A 19796-nucleotide genomic window follows, 5' to 3' on the forward strand; every position below is an offset into this window, starting at 1 on the left:
ATCTTTTCTTAGATAAGAGACCCAAAATTACTCACAGTTCTCCGAGTGTGGTTTGACCAATGCCTTATAAAGCCTTAGCGTTACACCCTTGCTGTTATATTCTAATCCTCTTGAAATGAATGCTAACATTGCATTTGTCTTCCTTATCACTGACCCAACTTGCAAGTTAATCTTTAGGGAATCCTGCACAAGGATTCCCAAGACCCTTTGCACCTCTGATTTTTGAATTTTCTTCCCATTTAGAAAATAGTCTATGCCTTTATTCCATCTACCAAAGTGCACAACCATACACTTCCCTACACTATATTCCATCAGCCACATCTTTCTTTGCCCATTTTCCCAATCTGTCCAAGCCCTTCAGCAGACTCTCTGCTTCCTCAACACTACTTGGGCCTCTACATATCTTTGTATTGAATGCAAACTTGGCCACAAAGCCATAAATTCTGTCATCCAAATCTTTGACATACAGTGCCTATAAAAAGAAATTAGCCCCTGGAAATTATTGTATTTTATTATTTTACAACATTGAATCACAGTGGATTTAATTTGGCTTTTTTTGACACTGACTGAAAAAGACTCTTTAATGTCAAAGTGAATACAGATCTCTACAAAGTGATCTAAATTACTTATAATTATAAAACACAAAATAATTGATTGCATAAGTATTCAACCCCTTTAATATAACACACCAAATCATCACTGGTGCAGCCAATGGTTTTAGAAGTCACATAATTGGTTAATTAGAGATCACCTGTGTGCAGTCAAGGTGTTTCAATTGATTGTAGTAAATCACACCTGTATCTGGAAGATCCAATTGCTGGTGAGTCGGTATCCTGGCAAAATCTACACCATGAAGACACAAGAACATGCCAAACAACTCTATGAAAAGCACAAGCCAGGAGGTGCATACACGAAAATGTCCAGGTCATTGAATATCCCTTGGAATACAGTTAAGTCAATCATTAAGAAATGGAAAGAATATTGCACAGCTATACATCTGCCTAGAGCAAGCCATCCTCAAAAACTGAGTGAATGTTCAAGAAGGGGACTAGTGAGGGAGGTCAACAAGACACCTATAACAAATCTGGAGGAGTTACAAGCTTCAGTGGCTGAGATGGGAGAGACTGCGCATACAACAACTGTTGCCCGGGTGTTTCACCAGTCGCAGCTTTATGAGAGAGTGGCAAAGAGAAAGCCACTGTTGAAAAAAACTTCAGGTGAAATCTTGGCTAGAGTTAGCCAGAAGGCATGTGGGAGACTCTGAAGTCAGCTGGAAGCAGATTCTATGGTCTGATGAAACCAAAATTGAGCTTTTTTGCCACCAGACTAAATGCTCTGTTTGGTGTAAGCCAAACACTGCACATCTTCAAAACACACCATCCCTTCTGTGAAGTATGGTAGTGGCTGCATCATGCTGGGAGATGCTTCACTGCAGCAGGCCCTGGAAATCCTGGAGGAAAACCTGATGCAGTCTGCAGGAGAACTGTGACTTGGGAGAAGATTTCTTTTCCAGCAAGACAATGACACCAAGCATAAAGCCGAAGATGCACAGGAATGGCTTAAAAACAACAAAGTTAATGTCCTGGAGTGGCCAAGTCAGAGTCCTGACCTCAATCCAATTGAGAATTTGTGGCTGGACTTGAAAAGGCTGTTCACTCACAATCCCCATGGAATCTGACAGAGCCTGAGCTTCTTATCCACACAGACTCAAGGCTGTAATTGCTGTCAAATACTGAATACATCTACTAAGAACTGACTTAAAGAGGGTGCATAATTATGCAATCAAGTATTTTCTGTTTAATAATTGTAATAAATTTAGACCAATTTGTAGGAATTTGTTTTCGTTTTGACATGAAAGGAGTCTTTTCTGTTGATCCATGTCAAAAAAGCCAAATTAAATCCATTGTGATTCAATGTTGTAAAACAATAAAACATGGAAAGTTCCAAGGGAGGGGGGTGAATACTCTTTATGGGCACAATATAATGTGAAAAGAAGCTGTCCCAATACCTACCCCCCAAGGAATACCACTAGTCCCTTGTAGCCAGTCAGAAAAGGTTCCCTTTATTCCTGCTCTTTGCCTCCTGCCAATCAGCCACAGTTTTGTCCATGCTAGAATCTTCCCTGTAATACCATGAGCTCATAGCTTGTTAAGTAGCTTTGTGTGTAGTATCTTGTCAAAGGCCTTCTGAAAATCCAAGTAAACAACATACACTGTCTATCCTGCCTGTTCTTTCCTCAAGGAATCCCAAAAGATTTTTCAGGCAAGATTTTCCCTTAAGGAAGCCATACTGACATTGGCCTAATTTATCATGTGCCCCTAAGTACCCCGATACCTCATTCTTAACAACTGACTCCAACATCTTCCCAACCACTGAAGTCGAGTTAACTGGCCTATAATTTCCTTTTTTTCTGCTTCTCTTACTTTTTTTTAGAGAATGGAGTGATTTGTAATTTTCTAGTCTTCTGGAACCACTCCAGAATCTAGTGATTCTTGAAAGATCATTACTACTGCCTCCACAATCTCTTCAGCTACCTTTTTTAGAACCTTGGGGTGTAGTCCATTTGGTCCAGGTGAGTTATTTACCTTCAGAATTTTAAACTTCCCAATGATTTTCTCCTTAGTGATAGTAATGATCCTCACTTCTGCCCCCTGACACTCTTGAATTTCTGGCATACTGCCAGTGTCTTCCACAGTGAAGACTGATACAAAATACTTAGTAAGTTTGTTTGCCATTTCTTTTTTCCTCATTACTACCTCTCCAGCATTATTTTCCAGTGGTCCAATGTCTAGTCTTTTATATATCTGGGAAAAAAATAGGTATCCTCTTTGATATTAGTGGATATCTTGCCTTTAAAGTTCATCTTTTCTCTTATGGTTTTTTTAGTTGCCTTCTGTTGGTTTCTAAAGGCTTTCATATCCTTAAACTTCCCACTAATTATTGCTATGTTATATGCCTTCTCTTTTGCTTGTCTGCTGTCTTTTACTTCCCTTGTCAGCCATGGTTGCCTCATTTTCCCTTTAGAGTACTTCTTTGTCTTTGGGATCTATCCCGTGCCTTTTGAATTTCCCCCAGAAACATCAGCCATTGCTCTTCTGCCATATCTATACTAGTATTCCCTTCCAATCAACTTTGGCCAGCTCCCCTCTCATGCCTCTGTAATTCTCTTTACTCCACTGTAATACTGATACGCCTGATTTCTATCTTCTCCCTCTCAAACTACAGGGTGAATTCTATCATATTATGATTGCTGTCTTTTTTACTTTAAGCACCCTAATCAAATCTGGTAATTGCCTTTCCCCTAGTGGGCTCGATCACAAGTTACTCTAAAAAGTCATCTCATAGACATTCTACAAATATCCTCTTGGGATCCAGCACCAACCTGGTTTTCCAAATCTCGCATATTGAAATCCCCCGTGACTATCATAACAATGGCTTTATTTCATGCCATTTCTATCTCCTGTTGTAATTTATTTCCCGCATCCTGGCTACTGTTCGAGTGCCTGTATATAACTCCCATCAGGGCTTTCTTACTCTTGCAGTTTCTTAACTCTACCCACAAGGATTCGACATCTTCCAGTCATATGTCACCTCTTCCTAGGGACCTGATTTGATTTTACCAACAGATGCACCCCGCCTACCTGCCTGTCCTTTCAATACAATCCTTAGCCCTATCACTCCAGTTCACATCCCCTTGCCAAATTAGTTTAAATGCTCCCCAACAGCTCTAACAAACCTGCCCACAAAGATTTTGGTTCCCCTTGGGCTCAGGTGTCACTGTCTTTTTTGTACCTTCCCCAAAGGGATTCCAATGGTCCAGATATCTGAAACCCTGCCCCCTGCACCACTCCCTCAGCCTCACTCACTCCCTCATCTGTACCGTCATGCTGCTCCTGCCCTGAGTAGCATGCGGCATTGGGAGAAATCCAGAGATTCTACCTCGGAGGTCCTGCTCCTCAGCCTCTTCCCTAACTCCCTTTAATCACTGCGCAGGACCTCTTTCCCCCTTCCTACCCCTGACATCAATGTGTACCATGACATCTGCCTGCTCACCGTCCCTCTTGAGAATCTTCTTCAGCCGCTCTGAGATATGCTGGGCCGCAGCACCTTGGAGGCAACACACCATCTTGGTGTCTTTTTCGTGGCCACAGAATCTCCTGTCCCTCCCCCTGACTATTGCTCTGCCTACCTTTTACCTTTCCTGCTGAGCCTCAGAGCTGGCTACAGTGCCACTAGCTTGGCATTTGTTGCTGTGCATTGATAGCTCATCCCCCCAGCAGAATCCAAAGGGTTATACTTGTTGCTGAAGGGAAATGGCCATGGGGAACCCTGCACTAGCTGCTTACTCCCGGGTGGTCGCCCATCCACTATCTGAAGCCCGATCTCTGGGTGTGGCCACCTCAGTAGAAGTCTCATCTATGAGATTTACAGGCTCCCGGATAGTCCTGACTATATTCAGCTCCTGCTGCAGTTGCTTGACCTTGTCGGTCAGGAACTGCAGTTGGATGCACTTGCTGCCAATGTTATCATCAGGGAAACTGTCAACTACCCTGAAATTCCTCACCTCACCTCACCTCACCTCACATTTTGAGTCTGATGGAGCAGACTCAATGGGCTAAATGGCCTAACCTGCTCCTATGTCTTACTGTGTTATGGCTGTAAAATATCCATATCCTTTTACTCTCTTAAATGCCTCTGTCATGTCTGACTCCAGCACCACCCTTGGCAGCCTGTTGCGGGCACTCACGACTCTCTGTGTTTTTATTTAAAAACAGGTGCCTCGCAGCTGTCCTGTGAACTTCTCCCCTTCATCTCAAATGCTTGCTCTCTGGTATTAGACATTTAATGTGCCTGAAATGTAAGGTTCTCTCGGATGCTGTATCCTGCACGGAGCTTACCCACAAGTAAAGACTAATCTCCTTTACGTAATAAGCCCTTCCCTGTGAAACAGTTTTGTATTATTCTTTGCGGAAGTGTGTGTTGAATGGTGATTTGCATTCTAAAGTCAGCTCACGTGGAGGACGAATTTATTGTTGGGACATTTTTTTTTTGGCAAGTGAATCTTGGAGCCTTTAACAGACACTTGGTGTTCTGCTGATAGTGTTTATCCTGCGGGGTCAGTTTCTGATCACCTCTCTGTGGTACTGAGCTCGGGGCACCGAGGAAACAGATAAACTAAAAACAAAGCAGCCGAACTATAATTTCACAGTTCTGCCTTCTTGTCCTTGATGCCCCCACTCATCACAGCCCATACTTGAGCCTATCCTGTGCAGCCTCTTCTAAATTTGCTGCCGGTTTTTATCTTACTTATTATTTATTTAAAAGTGCAGTACAGAAAGGGGCCCTTCTAGCCCAATGAGCCCACACCACTCATGACCAATTCACCTACAAATTCCCACGTCTTTGGAATGTGAGAGGAAACTGGTGTACACAGGGGAAACCCCACGTAGTCTCGGGAAGATCATATGAACTCCTTACAGACATGGCGGAATTGAACCTGGGTCACTGTTGGTGTAGTGGCATCAGAATGGGACTTTGAAGCGAATGGTCCCAGGTTTGAATCCCGCCAGCTCCTTGCATGCTTTCCATCCGTGCTGGCTTGAGCGGTGAGCTAGTAACAACCTTGTAAAAAAAACAGACAAATGCTAAAGAAATGGCAATGTTGCCACTCAATGTGTGACAAGGCACAGAGAGGAACAACTGGTGCTGTAAGAGTAGTGATGCGTTACTTTAGTGGTGGTTTCTGATGTGTTCCCATTTATCTATGACATTCCCATAGATTGGTGGTCCCATCTGCTGGCATTTGGATCATCTCTCTCTAATCCTTTCCTATCCATGTCTTTTTGATTTTCATCAATTTCTGTTGATGCACCACAGAGAGCATCCGATCCGGATGCATTGCGGCTCGGTACGGCAACGGATCTGATCCGGATGCATTGTGGTTTGGTATGGTAACAGATCTGATCCAGATGCATCATGGTTTGGTATGGTAACGGATCTGATCCAGATGCATCATGGTTTGGTATGGTAACGGATCTGATCCAGATGCATCATGGTTTGGTATGGTAACAGATCTGATCCAGATGCATCATGGTTTGGTATGGTAATGGATTTGATCCAGATGCATCATGGTTTGGTATGGTAACGGATCTGATCCAGATGCATCATGGTTTGGTATGGTAACGGATCTGATCCGGGTGCATCATGGTTTGGTATGGTAACGGATCTGATCCAGATGCATCATGGTTTGGTATGGTAACGGATCTGCCTGTGGTCATGATAAACTGTAGAGTTTTGAATGGAGCCAGTCCATCACGGAAATCAGCCTCCCCTCCGTGGACTCTTCCTACGCTCACAAAATGCTGGAGGAACTCAGTGGGACAGGCAGCATCTATGGAAATGAGTACAGTCAATGTTTCAGGCCAAGACCCTTCATCAGGACTGGAAAGAAAGATGAGAAGTCAGAGTAAGACAATGGGGGGGGGGGGGGGGTTGGGAGGAAGTACAAGGTGGTAGGTGATAGTGAAACTGGGTGAAGTAAAGAGCTGGAAAGTTGATTGGTGTAAGAGATAAAGGGCTGGAGAGGGGAGAATCTGATAGGAGAGGAAGAAGACTATGGAAGAAAGGAAAGGGGGGGAGCACCAGAGGAAGGGGGTGGCCCACCTACCCTGGACATTCTCTCTTCTCCCCCTCCCACTGGGCAGAAGGTACAAAAGCCTGAAAGCACATATCACTAGGCTCAAGGACAGCTTCCATCTTCCTGTTATAAGACTGTGGAATAGAACTCTTGTGTGTTGAAGATGAACTTTTGATCTCCTGATCTAACCTTGCACCTTCTTGTCTGCTTGCTCTGCACTTTTTCTGCAAGTGTAACACTATTCTGCATTCCGTTATTTTTGTTGTACTTTATGATGTACTGATATGATGAATTGATCTGTATGGATGGCATTGTAAAACAGTTTTTCATATACCTCGGTACATGTGACAATAATAAACGAATTCCCCAATTACAAATGGTAAGGGGAAACAGACAGCTGGAGGGTTCATATGCCTCAAGGTGAAAGTCACGGGGAAAATGAGGATCAGAAATCTCTCAGAAACAACAGAACTATGGAATATGAGGAAAAGCTTTTGCATAAATTTTGGTTTACTGTTTGAAAAGCAAAAAAAAAGCAGATAATTAGAATCTGAAATAAAAATAGAAAATGCTGGAAATACTCAACAGGCCAGGTAGCATCTGTGGAGAGGGAAACCGAGTGATGTTTTAGGTTCATTGGAGCCTTATTATTATGTTAATTAGTTAAGTAATGGTCTAATTAGTATGCAGAGTGTTACTTGGAACTACACAGCCTGTTAAATATGAGTTCTCCCTTCAGTTTTAAATTAATCCTGAAATTCTCTCTTCAGGGACAGTTCTGCGACCACTGTTTGTCTGACGATGTGTACAAAGCCCACGTGATCACCAACGCCATCGATGGCACTGAACGCTGGTGGCAAAGCCCTCCGTTGTCTCGTGGACTTCACTACAATCAAGTCAACGTCACCCTCAACTTCGGTCAGGTCAGTACCTGATTCTGGGGGATGGTCACCCGTCCTTTGCTGACCATCACTTGAGAAAGGCTTCAGCAGAGGGTACCGGAGTTCTGAGTGCACTTCTGGTCTCCACACTAACATGTAATGTACCTGCACTGGAGATGGAGCAGAGTGTGCCTGGGATGAAGTGTTTCATCAGGCTGGGTCCATCCTCCTTTAAGCAGAGGACGCTGATGGGGGGGGGTAACACCTGATTGAGATGCACACATTTATGAGGGGCATAATGGTTGGAAACATTTTCCCATTGCAGAAGAGTCTAAAGCTAGAAGCTATAGGGGTAGGAGGTTCGGAGGACATATGAGGAATAATTCTCTCATCCATGGAGTGGTTGGAATCTGGATGTACTCCCTGAGGGAATGATGGAGGCAGAGACTCGCATGAAAAATATCTGGCGGAGCTCTTGTATCTCCAAAGCATAGGAAGCTATGGACAAAGTGGTGATAGATGGGTAAGATAGATGGGTATTTGCTGGCCAACATGGTCATGGTCATCAGAGAGCTTCTGTGCCATTGGACCCTATGGCTCTCTGATACTCTGACTTAACAGGTCCCAGCAGTGAGGGGCTTTGGTTGTGGAGAGACTGTACAGACTATGGCTCTTCTCTGAGAAGCAAGGTCAAGGGCTGAGCTAAAATCACAATGCTCTGAGTAATGAGAGTCTGTCCGCACGACCAGTAACAAGAATTTGTTTCTAATGGTGAGAAAATCGGGTACCTGATGGAAGGAAATCCTCACACACTGTGGGAATGGATGAAGAGAAACATAGCACACTGAGATCTGGGGTGTGCTGCACAAGAGCGCGGTGAAAACAGATTCAAAAGGGAATTGGACAAATATTTAGAAAGGCTAAAATTAGGAAGCAGATCAGCAAACGGGGGTCTAATTGGAGACTCCAGAGACAGCAGCTGATGGAATCTGGAGCAACAAACAACCTGCTGGAAGAACTCAACAGGTCAAGCAGCTCTGAGGGGAAGGAATTGTTGACATTTCGGGTCGAGACCTTGCATCAGGACTGAAAGAGTAGAGGGGAGATGGTCGGTATCAAGAGGAGAGGAGAAGGGGTGGGAAATAGTTGGGTTGAAGAGCAGGAGAGCAGCAGAGATTGCAGAGGGAGCAGTGAAGAAGAGTCTCAGAAATACCATTGGAGAGGAGAAAAACTTATTAAGAGTGGGCACTCCTTAAAGACACTTCAGAGTGGAGGAGTGAAATGGAGACACAAAAGACTACAGATGCTGGAATCTGGAGCCACATGCAATCTCACTCAAAGGGCCAAGCACCGTCTGTGGGGGGGGGGGGGGTGGGGAGAAATTGTTGATACTTCCTTTTACCCTATACCCTGTCAGATTGTTTGTTGGTCTAATTGGAGAGATTATGTGAAGAGTTGGAACAGACTCGATGGGCTGATTGTCTTGGTCTTTGGTTTGGTGAATAAGCGCAAGCATTCTCTCATCCATGTACTAATCTAAGCATCTCTTTATTGTTGCAATCAAACCCGCATCCACCACTTCTACTGGTAACTCGTTCCACACTCTCACCACTCCTCCTCATGTTTCTCTTAAATATTTCACTTTTCACCCTTGTGCTATGACCTCTAGTTCTCATCTAACCTCAGTGGAAAAAGCCTGCTTGCATTTACGCTATCTATACCCCTTATACTTTGCTTGTGTCATTCATGAACACCCATTATAGCAGCCAAACGAAACGGTGTTGCTCTGGGTGCAAAACACAGTACCAACAGTCGTGTACAGTGATGCACCATCAATAACTCACTCTGAGACGTAAGAAGCGAGATATCGGCTTTTATTGACTGGAGGAATGAACAACACTACATCCTGGAGAATGAGGCCGGGCTCAGGCCTCAATCGCCTTTATACAGGGGTCTGTGGGAGGAGCCACAGGAGCAGTCCAGACAGGTATATGTAGTTCACCACATACAGCACAAGGAACACGTAGCGCATATAAGATAGCAAGTAAACATACAGTCACACAAGAAAAATATATATAGCCCGAGTCCTGTAAGTTGATAGTACATGGGGTTTATCAGCAAAAACAAGCAGTTCTCAGAAGTCCACAAACAAACATACACACGCACACAATCCAGCTTGTCATTCCACAGATTGAACACTGGAGGGCAGCATCAATGGGGAGCAGCCAGACCCCAGCCCAGCATAGACATCACTTCTGGAGTCCCCTCTCCTGGACTGGTGCAACAGGCAAGCCTGTGGCTTGAGATCTAGTCCTTGCTACATATGAGGCCATGCAGCTATCCCGCTGTCTGTCTCCCTAATAAACAAGGGAAACAAATTTGTGGCAGGCTGTATTATCAATGTCTAACAGGGTCTTGTGATTGCAAAAGAATGTCTAAGACAATCACTCGAGTTAGACTGCAAACTGCCTTCATGCATCAGTTCTGTTGTCTTCCTGTAACGGGCAGTAACATGGTCCACACCAATCAGATCTCTTCTGCCAATGAGCAACTTGCTGATTGGGGTAGACCTGAGTACCTGAGGTTCTTAATGTCCAGCATTGTCCTGCAGTACCTGAGGCTCTTAATGTCCAGTGTTGTCCTGTAATACCTGTGGCTCTTAATGTCCAGCAGTACCTGAGGTTCTTAATGTCCTGCAGTACCTGTGGCTCTTAATGTCCAGCATTATCCTGCAGTACCTGAGGCTCTTAATGTCCTGCAGTACCTGTGGCTCTTAATGTCCAGCATTGTCCTGCAGTACCTGAGGCTCTTAATGTCCAGTGTTGTCCTGCAATACCTGTGGCTCTTAATGTCCAGCAGTACCTGAGGTTCTTAATGTCCAGCATTGTCCTGCAGTACCTGAGGCTCTTAATGTCCAGTGTTGTCCTGCAATACCTGAGGTTCTTAATGTCCTGCAGTACCTGAGGTTCTTAATGTCCAGCATTATCCTGCAGTACCTGTGGCTCTTAATGTCCAGCATTGTCCTGCAGTACCTGAGGCTCTTAATGTCCAGCATTGTCCTGCAGTATCTGAGGCTCTTAATGTCCAGTATTGTCCTGCAGTACCTGAGGCTCTTAATGTCCAGCATTGTCCTGCAGTACCTGAGGCTCTTAATGTCCAGCATTGTCCTGCAGTACCTGAGGCTCTTAATGTCCAGTATTGTCCTGCAGTACCTGAGGCTCTTAATGTCCAGTATTGTCCTGCAGTATCTGAGGTTCTTAATGTCCAGCATTGTCCTGCAGTACCTGAGGCTCTTAATGTCCAGTATTGTCCTGCAGTACCTGAGGTTCTTAATGTCCAGCATTGTCCTGCAGTATCTGAGGCTCTTAATGTCCAGTATTGTCCTGCAGTACCTGAGGCTCTTAATGTCCAGTATTGTCCTGCAGTACCTGAGGTTCTTAATGTCCAGCATTGTCCCGCGATTGTAAAACAAGATGCTTAGATTGGCCCCCGAGAGACCGCTGCATCCGCATGCACCACCATCTTACCAGACGCCTGCTTGCATTAATACCATCTATACCCCTCATACTTCTATTAAATCTCCCCACTTTTTCCTATGATCCCAGGAATAAAGTCCTAACCTATTCAGCCTCAGGTCCTCAAGTCTCGGCAACATCCTTGTAAATTTTCTCTGTACTCTTTCAATCCTATTGGTATCTTTCCTGTAGCATCAGGGAGGTATATGGTGACTAGTATGTACATTGAGAATAGGTTTACTTTGAGGTGACCAGAACTGCAGACAATACTCCAGATTAGGCCTCACCAACATCTTGTACAACTTCAAAGTAACATCTCAACTCCTGTACTCAATACTTTGATTTAGTGATTTCAACCTAACTGTGTTACTCCATTGAAATCTTAAATTCCTTTTTTTGCTGACCATTTACTCATTTTGAAAAATAATTGGAGTAAAATAATTATTTAAACATTCAATGATAAAGAAAATGAAGCAAAAACAGTTGAATGCAAACTCAAAATACTGTAAAGTACAAAGATTAAAAGCAAAACATAAATGTTTTCTTGAAGCAAATGGCTAATAATTTGAACCCATATGTCAGCATTCATTTTGCGAGGACTAGAATATAAAAGCAAGGACGTAATGTGGGCCGGTTTGGGCCCCTTATCTTGGAAACGATTTACTGAAACTGGAGAGGATTCAAAAGAGGTTCATGAAAATGATTCCAGGATTGAATGGCTTGTCGTATGTAGAGTATCTGATGGGTTTGGGCCTGTATTCACTAGAATTCAGAAGAATGATGGGTGACCTCATTGAAACCTATCGAATAGTGAAAGGTCTTGATAGAGTGAATGTGGAGAGGATATTTCCTATGGTGGGAGAGTCGAAGACCAGAGGACTCTGCCTCAATAGAGTGGTTTCTTTTTAGAATGGAGATGAAGACAGACAGACAGACATACTCTATTGATCCCGAGGGAAATTGGGTTTCGTTAGGAAGCAAGGACATAATTTCAAAGAGGAATGTCTTTAGCCAGAGGGTGGTGAATCTGTGGAATTCTTTGCCACAGGTAGCTGTGATAGCCAGGTCGGTGTGTATATTTAAGGCAAAAGTTGATAGATTCTTGATTGGTCCGAGCATGAAGGGATACAGCGAGAAAGCAGAAGATTGAGGCTGAGAGGAAAACTAGATCAGCCATGATGAAATGGTGGAGCAGACTCGAAGGGCCAAATGGCCTAATTCTGCTCCTGTATCTTGTGGTCTTCATTGGTGGCTGAAGTTGGTGGTGGATTTGTGTTAAGTAATGAATTAAATATATTCATCTTAGCTTCCTGCTATTCCTGTCACCAACTTGCACACAAGTGGTAATTTACAGTAACCTTGCAGCTTACAAACCTGCATCCTTTGGGATGTGGGAGGAAACTGGAGCATCCTTGGGAACCCTGTGTGGTGTTGGGGAGAAGATGTGGACTGCACACAAATAGCATCTGAGGTCAGGATTGTACATGGGTCTGCTGAGCCATGAGGCAGCAGTGCTACCTGATGCTCATTGCAAGTTTTTACACTCCAGATCATGATATGAAACAGAAGTAGAAACAAGACACTCACCCCACATACTCAGCAGCAGAGGAGGTCGTGGACAAATATGTCAACGTGGGAAGCGGACGTAGAATGAAAATAGCTGGTGTCTGTAAATAATTGACCCGTGACCCTTGGTTGTAGACGGTGCAGCCAGTGGAAACACCAGCATCCATCACCCTGTTAACCACTGTATGCATCTTGTATTCTGCAATAAGTTTATCACTCATTCATCTCAAGTTTAGAGAATTTGTATCTTTAGACTTCCTCTTTTCCTTGCCCCAATTTTCCTCTTAGCCCCAATCTCCTGCCTTCTTCTTCCATCCCTTCATGCCCTGACCATTCACTCAAACAGCCCACCCAGGGAGGCAACAACAGAGTTTAATGGGCTGAGTAGCCTCCTTACTTTCCTTTGTGAACATTCACTTCTAGGACACTGAAATGGAGTCAAATTCTCACTTGCTTTACAGCAGTAAGAGCAAGCCTTGTACATGATCTTTCTCACTAAACGTTTCATATCATGCATGAAGGAAAATTGAGTGAGCAAGGGCTTTTCTCTTTGGAGCGATGGAGGATGAGGGGTGTATAAGATTATAAGAGGCATAGATAGAGTGGACGGCCAGCATCTTTTCCCAGGCTGACAATGGGCAACACCAGAGGACATCAATGAAAATGAGCAGAGGGAAGATTAGGGGAGATGTCAGAGGTAGTTTTTCTTTTACACAGTGGTGGTGGGCGGCTGCAATGCACTGCCAGGGCTGGTGGTAGGGGCTGACACAACAGGGACATCGAAGGAACTCTTAGATGGATTTTAGAAAAATAGAGGTTTATAGGTTATGTCTGATGGAGGGATGAGATTGATTGTGGAGTGGACTTATATAAGGTGGAACATCATAGGCTGAAGAGCCCATATTGTGCTGCATTGTTCTATGATTCTCGATTTCACAAAGTGGCACAATAGATGTTCTTAACAGACCTTGGGCAAGGTTGCAAACCATGGAGGGGAGTTATTAAATGTTACAGTTAAGCTGTTGCTCCACACAATGCCTGTACTTATCAGAAATTCCGCTTTGCTCCTTTCGAGACAAGTGAAGACTCCTTAACCACCCTGTTAACGCTGGCGGGGCTTGGAGTGTTATGCACTGAAAGCAGGAAATTGCAGCTAGCTGGGTGGGCACCATGGTCAGCACAGACTGGCTGGTTCCAAGGGCCTGTATCTGTCCTGAATTACTCTGATTCTGAGTCCATGGCAGCATGTTATTCATGGAGATTACAACAGATGGGAGTTCTGTGGTCTTCCCACATCGAGTGAAGCTCTGCGGTGGGTGATCAAATAGCTGTTGGGAGGATGGGCTCCAAGACCAAAGGCAGCCCAGTGGGGAGTGTGAGCAGATGTAGAAGTGCCACGGTGTGGCGTGTCAGCCGGTGAGAGGCGTGTGCTCCCGCAAGTAACACAGAAATTAAATTGGAGTCATGGTCAGGACAGACAGTGTGGCCCAAGAGCCTTTTCCTGCACTGTACTATGCTCTATGTCCTATGAATTTGGCAGGACAGGGTCATGAAAAGAGATTCCTTGTCTGCGGAAATCTTTGGCTTTCATGTGTGGATGATCTTTTGTTGAAATCACTGGTATGAAAACTGCACAAGGGTTTCTATTTTTAAAATCTTGAATTTTGCCTGTATTAAGAAAAATTGTCAAAGTACAGATCTTTGGAAGAAAAGACAAGTATTCTTGTAATATTTTTGGCAAATTTACACAGCATGTATATTTCCTGTTTAGCAAAGGACCATGAGGTAAGAGAGGGAACAGCTGGGATGATGATTAGGAATCGGATCAAAGATGCATGGGTCATTGACTACTTTCTCAAGCAGATCATTGCATTTAAATTGCTAAAATGTATTACTTTACCTGTGAGCATTACCTTCTGCCAAATGTTCTGACGCTTGTGCTGTGGGTGAAATTGGACTTGTAATGGTTAATGATCAGTTGGTAAGCCCTAATCAGTGGTGTTGAATTATTAGGATCTCAGCCGACTGGAAGAGGGCTTGGCTCTTAATGGTTTAATCCTTTCTTACTGGTTTGTGAATGTTTGATTAAATATTTGGACTATTTACACCAGGTTGCAATGCAATTCCTTGCTCGCACAAAGGTCACATTGTACTGCACAAAGGTTACTGTACCTTGGTACATGTGACGTTGATGAACCAATAAATAAATGGAACAGTAAATGCAGCAACAATCACAAAACCCCATAACTGTCCAAGGATTGTAGTGCAACATGAAATGGTAAAGCGAGAGCAACAGAATAACCAAGACTGGCAGAGTTGAGCTCAAAAGTACAGCAGCATCAGTGAGAAGAGGGAGTTAACTTAGAACATAGAACAGTATGCACAGTCCAGGCTATTCAGCCCACAATATGGGCTTAATCCAACCTTCAAACCTACTCCAAGACCAATGGAACCCTTCCATTATGCATAGCCCTCCTTTTTTCTTTCATCCATGTGCCCATCTCTACCATCCCTGGCAGCATGTTCCACGTTCCCACCACTCTCTTTGTAAGCTTCAACATCCTTCCTATATTGAGGTGACCAGATCTGAACACAAGGAGTTCTGTTCAGAAACCTGATAGCAGTGGGGAGAAGCTGTTCTTGTGTCTCATTGTCCGGGCTTTCAAGATCCTGTACCTTCTCCCAGAAGATGAAGAGAGAAAATGGAATAACTGGGACGGCAGGCATCTTTGGTGATACTGTTAGCCTTCTGATCGTGGCACATGGTGAGGATTGACTGGATGGAAGGTAGTGAGTGGTGAGCTTGTGATGGAAAGGGCAGTGTTTTCCACTCTCTGCTGATTCCCTCGGTCCAGATCAGGGCAGTTACACTGCCAGGCTGAGATGCAACCCATAAGAATACTATCTGCACTGCATATGTAAAAGCTTCATGACATAGAATTAAACTGTTTTTTGTGGAAAAACAAGAGGGCATAGGACGTAAGTTTTAGATCAAAGGCATAAGATTTAAAAGGGGTTATAGGCCAAATGTGTGGAAATGGGAATCTTGGTCAGCATGCACCAGTGGGGATGAAGGGCCTGTTTCTGGTTGTATGACTATGATTTTACAAGTACTAGCCACTTTCTGTGAAACACTACGTCAAGCAGCTGCTGTGTACAAAGGGTAGTGCGTATTTGGAATGAGCTGACATAAATTGTGGGCACACCAGCAACATTGAAAAGCCACCTTGATAAGTCCAGGGATTGGAGAGGGTTAGAGAGCTTTGGGCAAACATGGATAGAGGGGACTAGTTCAGTGGGAAACTCAGTCAGCGTGGACAGGTTGGGCTGAATCTGTTTCTGTGCTGTATGACTCGACGACTCCCTCTGACTATAATAGAACAGCTGTCAACACACTCCCATTTGACGGATCTTGCTGTGCTTAAATTGTTTGCTGCGTTTCCAATATAACAAAAGAATCGGATTATTATCACTGACATGTATTGTGAAATTTATTGCTTTGCAGCAGCAGTGGAGTGCAATACATAAAACATAGCAATAAGTTACGAAAATAAATAAATAGTGCAAAAGACAAATAACAAGGTCGTGTTCATGGGCTCATGGATCATATATAAATAGAAACATAGAAAATACAGGCCCTTTGGCTCACAATGCTGTACCAAACACATACATACTTAAAAAATTACCTAGGATTACCCATAGTCCTCTATTTTTCTAAGCTCCATGTACCTATCCAGGAATCTCTTAAAAGACCCTATCGTATCTGCCTCCACCACCATCGCTGGCAGCCCATTCCACGCGCTCACCACTCTCTGCGTAAAAAACTTACCCCAACATCTCCTCTGCACCTACTTCCAAGCATCTTAAAACTGTGCCCTCTCATGGTAGCCATTTCAGCGCTGGGCAAAAGCCTCTGACTAACCACACGATCAATGCCTCTCATCATCTTATACACCTCTATCAGGTCACCTCTCATCTTCTGTGGCTCCAAGGAGAAAAGCCCAAGTTCACTCAACCTATTCTCATAAGGAATGCTCCCCAATCCAGGCAACTGCTGATGAAGGGGAAGAAGCAGTGCTGAAAACATTGAGCCTGGGTCTTCGGGCTCCTGTACCAGCTCCCTCGTGAAAGTAGTGCAAAGGGGGCATGTCCTGGATGGCGGGGGTCATTAATGATGGATGCAGGCTTTTTGAGGCACTGCCACTTGAAGATGACCTCGATGTCAGGGAGGGTTGTGCCCGTAATGGAACTGAGTGCACTACCATCTGCAACCTCTTGCCATCCTGTGTATTGCAGCCTCCTCCATACCAGACTGTGATGCAGCCAGTCAGAATACTCTCTGTCATATACGGTATCTGTAGATATTTGCAAGAGTCTTTAATGGCTTACCAAATCTCAAAATCCTAATGAAGTAGAACTGCTGATTTGTCTTCTTTGTGTGTTGGCCCAGGATAGGTCCTCTGAGATGCTGATGCTTAGGGACTTGAAGCTGCTCACCCTTTCCATTCTGATCCCTAAATGTCCACAATCAGTTCCTTGGTCTTGCTGATGTTGAGTGCAAGGTTGCTGTTGTGACACCTCTTAAACAGGTGATCTGTCTCACTCCTCTATGTCTGAGATTCTGCCAACAACAGTGATGTCATCAGTGAATTTATAGATGCCGTTGGAATTGTGCTTAGCCACATAGTTGTCAGCGTAGAGAAGGTAGAGCAATGGGCTAAGCACTCATCCTTGAGATGTGTTTGTTGATACACAGCTTGCAGTGAGTTCTTTATGTGTTTCGTTGTTCGAGACGTCCCAGGGCAGAATACCAATCTAAATCTTTCTTTGTCACTGTACCACTCCCCCCCCCCCCCCCCCCCACCCATACATGCATGGCTGGGAAGTTGGGTAAGCTGTGTCTCCTGAATCTTGAGCAACAAATTGAAATTACTGCAGCTCCCTCTCTCTGTTCTTGGAACACTTGTGACAATACATGGTTAAACCACAAGCAGTTCTGGCATTGGGCCGAGGCATTATCAGATTGTGGAGGGAGCTACATGACTGAGAGCCAGGCATCTGCACCAACCTGTAAGGACTTGAACAGCTGGCAAAATTGCAGAGCATTCTGTGACTTAAGCCTTTCAACTGCAAACACATTCATTTGCTGTGTAATCTTGTTTTAATTCGCTTTACATCATGAACAAACAGGGATGATGCTTACGTCCATTATCTGCTGTCCACAAGCATTATCGTATCATGAATAAGGTTTCAGAGCTTTCTTTGTGGGGAGGAGGAATGAGGGCAAGATAAAGGCTGAATGCATGGTGGCTTCACAGACAATAGATCAAAGACAGAGCACTTGGGCTGTGGGTGCTTTTGTGCAAGGGTCTGCTGTCATTCTGTGGAGAAGCCCTGCCTCACCCTGACATCAGCTTCTCAACACACCTGCTGTCTGTGGCCAGCAGTGGTTGGATAGTAATTACAGGTGTGGAAAGTTCATTGAGTAGGTAGTGAATTTGAATTTGACATTTTTTGAGCCTCATTTAAAAGCAGCATGCATATTGAAAAGGGTGTGAGTGGGATTAGTTTGGAAATGATATAGGGTAGGAGGGAGAGCGGGCAGTGGGATTAGTTTGGGGTCTGTAACAGGGTAGGAGGGAGAGTGGGCAGTGGGATTAGTTTGGAAATGATATAGGGTAGGAGGGAGAGTGGACAGTGGGATTAGTTTGGGGTCTGTAACAGGGTAGGAGGGAGAGTGGGCAGTGGGATTAGTTTGGGGTCTGGTACAGGGTAGGAGGGAGAGTGGACAGTGGGATTAGTTTGGGGTCTGTAACAGGGTAGGAGGGAGAGTGGGCAGTGGGATTAGTTTGGGGTCTGGTACAGGGTAGGAGGGAGAGTGGGCAGTGGGATTAGTTTGGGGTCTGGTACAGGGTAGGAGGGAGAGTGGGCAGTGGGATTAGTTTGGGGTCTGCAACAGGGTAGGAGGGAGAGTGGGCAGTGGGATTAGTTTGGGGTCTGGTACAGGGTAGGAGGGAGAGTGGGCAGTGGGATTAGTTTGGAAATGATATAGGGTAGGAGGGAGAGCGGGCAGTGGGATTAGTTTGGGGTCTGTAACAGGGTAGGAGGGAGAGTGGGCAGTGGGATTAGTTTGGAAATGATATAGGGTAGGAGGGAGAGTGGACAGTGGGATTAGTTTGGGGTCTGTAACAGGGTAGGAGGGAGAGTGGGCAGTGGGATTAGTTTGGGGTCTGGTACAGGGTAGGAGGGAGAGTGGACAGTGGGATTAGTTTGGGGTCTGTAACAGGGTAGGAGGGAGAGTGGGCAGTGGGATTAGTTTGGGGTCTGGTACAGGGTAGGAGGGAGAGTGGGCAGTGGGATTAGTTTGGGGTCTGGTACAGGGTAGGAGGGAGAGTGGGCAGTGGGATTAGTTTGGGGTCTGCAACAGGGTAGGAGGGAGAGTGGGCAGTGGGATTAGTTTGGGGTCTGGTACAGGGTAGGAGGGAGAGTGGGCAGTGGGATTAGTTTGGGGTCTGGTACAGGGTAGGAGGGAGAGTGGGCAGTGGGATTAGTTTGGGGACTGGTACAGGGTAGGAGGGAGAGTGGGCAGTGGGATTAGTTTGGGGTCTGGTACAGGGTAGGAGGGAGAGAGGGCAGTGGGATTAGTTTGGGGTCTGGTACAGGGTAGGAGGGAGAGTGGGCAGTGGGATTAGTTTGGAAATGATATAGGGTAGGAGGGAGAGTGGGCAGTGGGATTAGTTTGGGGACTGGTACAGGGTAGGAGGGAGAGTGGGCAGTGGGATTAGTTTGGGGTCTGGTACAGGGTAGGAGGGAGAGTGGGCAGTGGGATTAGTTTGGGGTCTGGTACAGGGTAGGAGGGAGAGTGGGCAGTGGGATTAGTTTGGGGTCTGGTACAGGGTAGGAGGGAGAGTGGGCAGTGGGATTAGTTTGGGGTCTGGTACAGGGTAGGAGGGAGAGTGGGCAGTGGGATTAATTTGGGGTCTGGTACAGGGTAGGAGGGAGAGTGGGCAGTGGGATTAGTTTGGGGTCTGGTACAGGGTAGGAGGGAGAGTGGGCAGTTGGATTAGTTTGGGCACTGATACAGGGTAGGAGGGAGAGTGGGCAGTGGGATTAGTTTGGGGGTCTGGTACAGGATAGGAGGGAGAGTGGGCAGTGGGATTAGTTTGGGGTCTGGTACAGGGTAGGAGGGAGAGTGGG

At 45.1% G+C, this 19796-nt stretch overlaps 1 protein-coding gene across 2 annotated transcripts in view; it reads left to right on the top strand.

Annotated features, from left to right (window-relative positions):
- lama3 (laminin, alpha 3) overlaps positions 1-19796 on the top strand; it is a 316232-nt gene that overhangs the window by 7343 nt on the left and 289093 nt on the right. For both annotated transcript variants that reach the window (XM_073045511.1, XM_073045521.1), the window contains exon 2: positions 7408-7560. In XM_073045511.1, coding sequence (XP_072901612.1) covers positions 7408-7560 — 153 coding nt within the window. The remainder of the gene's footprint in view (positions 1-7407; positions 7561-19796) is intronic.

The sequence above is a fragment of the Hemitrygon akajei genome, chromosome 1 (genome assembly GCF_048418815.1).
Source record: "Hemitrygon akajei chromosome 1, sHemAka1.3, whole genome shotgun sequence".
NCBI lineage: Eukaryota > Metazoa > Chordata > Chondrichthyes > Myliobatiformes > Dasyatidae > Hemitrygon > Hemitrygon akajei.